We start from the raw sequence: 2,277 nt of genomic DNA on the forward strand, positions 1-2,277 counted from the left end.
GGATTCGAACCCGCGACCCTCAGATTACGAGTCAAGCGCCCTAACCACCTGGCCATGTTGGGGTGGTTAATGAAAGTGTTCCAAAACGCGACAGTAATTCCTTGACGACCTAATAATATAATAAATTTAATCCAACCAAAGTAACAAACAGCACTTTGATGCGATTCCCTAAAAAGATAAAGACAAAGTGAAGACATTAAGATGAAATTTCGCGGCTCAATCAAAACAAACTGAGGACATTTTTGAATGATTCCAGAAATGAATTAAAATAAAGTAATGACACTTTCTTACGATCCAGTCTCATTCAAAATAGTATGACGACACTTCTGTGTGATTTTGTGACTCAATGATACAAAGTGACGCCATTCCGGTGATTACGTAATTCCCTGACTCGATCAAAACGAAGTAATGACATTTCAGTGTAATTCCGCGACCCATTAGGAACAAGGTGACGATACTCCGATCGAATTCTGTGATGAATCTCAAGTTGACCCTATAGGGAAGCCCTGGTTTTTGGAGCTCGCGAGCCGAGTTCAAATCCATGTGATAGCACAAAATATCCCCCGTAATTTATGCTGTGAGTGCGTTATAAAAATAACAGTCATTCCCTTAACATGCATCGTGGATGGTAGGGTGCTACTGATGGATTGCCTTCCCTCTGGTCAGTAGTTCAAAATTAGGGACGGCGGCAGGTAGACTTGGCAGTTTTGTCATAAAATACTAAAGCCAATAGAATTTTGTAACCCAACAAAAATAAACTATAATACTTAATACGAAATCTAACTCAAAGTAAGAATACTTTGGTTTAATAATGTAGCAGAGTGGAATCTAATGCTTCATGTTCACTATAGCTAACAGCTAGAAAAAACACACTAACCTGTGACTCCAAAGTTTCCCACGTGTCCTCCAGTCTGACAATTATAGAAACCCGCTGATGGCTGCACGGAATACGTCGAGTTCTGTCCGCCTACGTGAAGTTGGCCATATGCTTGCATGCTTCACAAAACGTATAATATTTTCATAAAAAAGTGACATTATTTATTTTGCCATGCAGCTTTAAAAGATACTGTTAGATAGTAAATTCTAATTTAAACATTTTTTTTAATTTAATGTAAACTTATCTATATATTAAACGTTTAAAATGCACGTCCAACTGAAATTTATTACAGCTCGTGTTTAGCACTTACTTTTCCTTTCTAGCGTGACAAAAAAGAAATAGGTTTCTGAGTTTTAAAAAAATAGTTCGATATAAAGTTTTAGTATTACTAGAGCATTTTGTCCTCCTACCTGGTATAATATGAACCAGCATAAGTTGGTGTCTGATACTCCAAGGCCGGTAGTTTAGTAATAGGCAGTTCTCCTAAGTTAATCACAAACTTATATTGTAATATTTCATTGAGTACTTCACTTAAATAATAATTTGTAATCCCTAATCTGTAGAAGCTTATTTATCATACTTCCCTAACATATGAACATTCCTATCGTTAACGTAGATTGAGGGGGGCATGGATACTCCAGTCCCCAGATCTACTCCTGGTTGAGATAGGTTAATACTTACTGACAATTTTAAATATTTTAGAAATTGCTCCATTTAAGGTCTGTAAATGCCCTATATACAGGGCGTCGTGCTCCCCGATTCACATAGCATTACCCTATGTATTTCTCACATGCACTTTAGCCCCCCCCCCCCCATCCCAGATATCTTTTGCATCCTCTGCTTAACTAAGTTAAAGCTATACGTTTTTTATTCACTGCACAAATACGTGGTGTTTCCTACTAGTTAAGAGTTAACAAGCAGAACTGAATGACTTCTGGACTTTAACATCAACCTATGAAAGTATTTCGTGCTGGTTTACCTTAACATCAGTCCAGAGGTTATCCTAGCCGTCACTATTTACTTAGTTTCAATAGCATCATTCACCTAGTGTCAATTCACTAATAATTCTGACGTCATTGCCAGTATCAGCGTCGACTTAAGGATTGGCTCCCCAGACTCTTCCAGGGCCTATCAACAAAGATCGCTAGTTTTTGTTGTGTTTTTTTTGTTTGTTTGTTTGTTTCAGGTTATTTACATAAAGTAAAAACAAATACTGAAAGTTTACGCATGCAGTACTATAGCCTGGAATGAACAGCAATATATATATATATATATATTTAGGCCTTCAAAAATGTGATCTTCAGTAGTTATTAATTCTATTGCCATATTTTCCGTAAAAAAAACAAATACTCTACCAACTTCTCCTACTGTATATCATTACGTCCCAGTGCGACTAAGCC

At 36.9% G+C, this 2,277-nt stretch overlaps 1 protein-coding gene across 3 annotated transcripts in view; it reads right to left on the minus strand.

The window, feature by feature from the left end:
• Positions 1-2,277, minus strand: part of LOC106461875 (eyes absent homolog 1-like) — an 88,469-nt gene that overhangs the window by 41,835 nt on the left and 44,357 nt on the right. For all 3 annotated transcript variants that reach the window (XM_013921741.2, XM_013921740.2, XM_013921739.2), the window contains exons 5-6: positions 1,288-1,360; positions 878-996 (exon numbers count right to left, since the gene is read on the minus strand). In XM_013921741.2, coding sequence (XP_013777195.1) covers positions 878-995 — 118 coding nt within the window. In that variant the 5' untranslated portion in view covers position 996; positions 1,288-1,360. The remainder of the gene's footprint in view (positions 1-877; positions 997-1,287; positions 1,361-2,277) is intronic.

Source organism: Limulus polyphemus, unplaced genomic scaffold, assembly GCF_000517525.1.
Source record: "Limulus polyphemus unplaced genomic scaffold, Limulus_polyphemus-2.1.2 Scaffold1050, whole genome shotgun sequence".
NCBI lineage: Eukaryota > Metazoa > Arthropoda > Merostomata > Xiphosura > Limulidae > Limulus > Limulus polyphemus.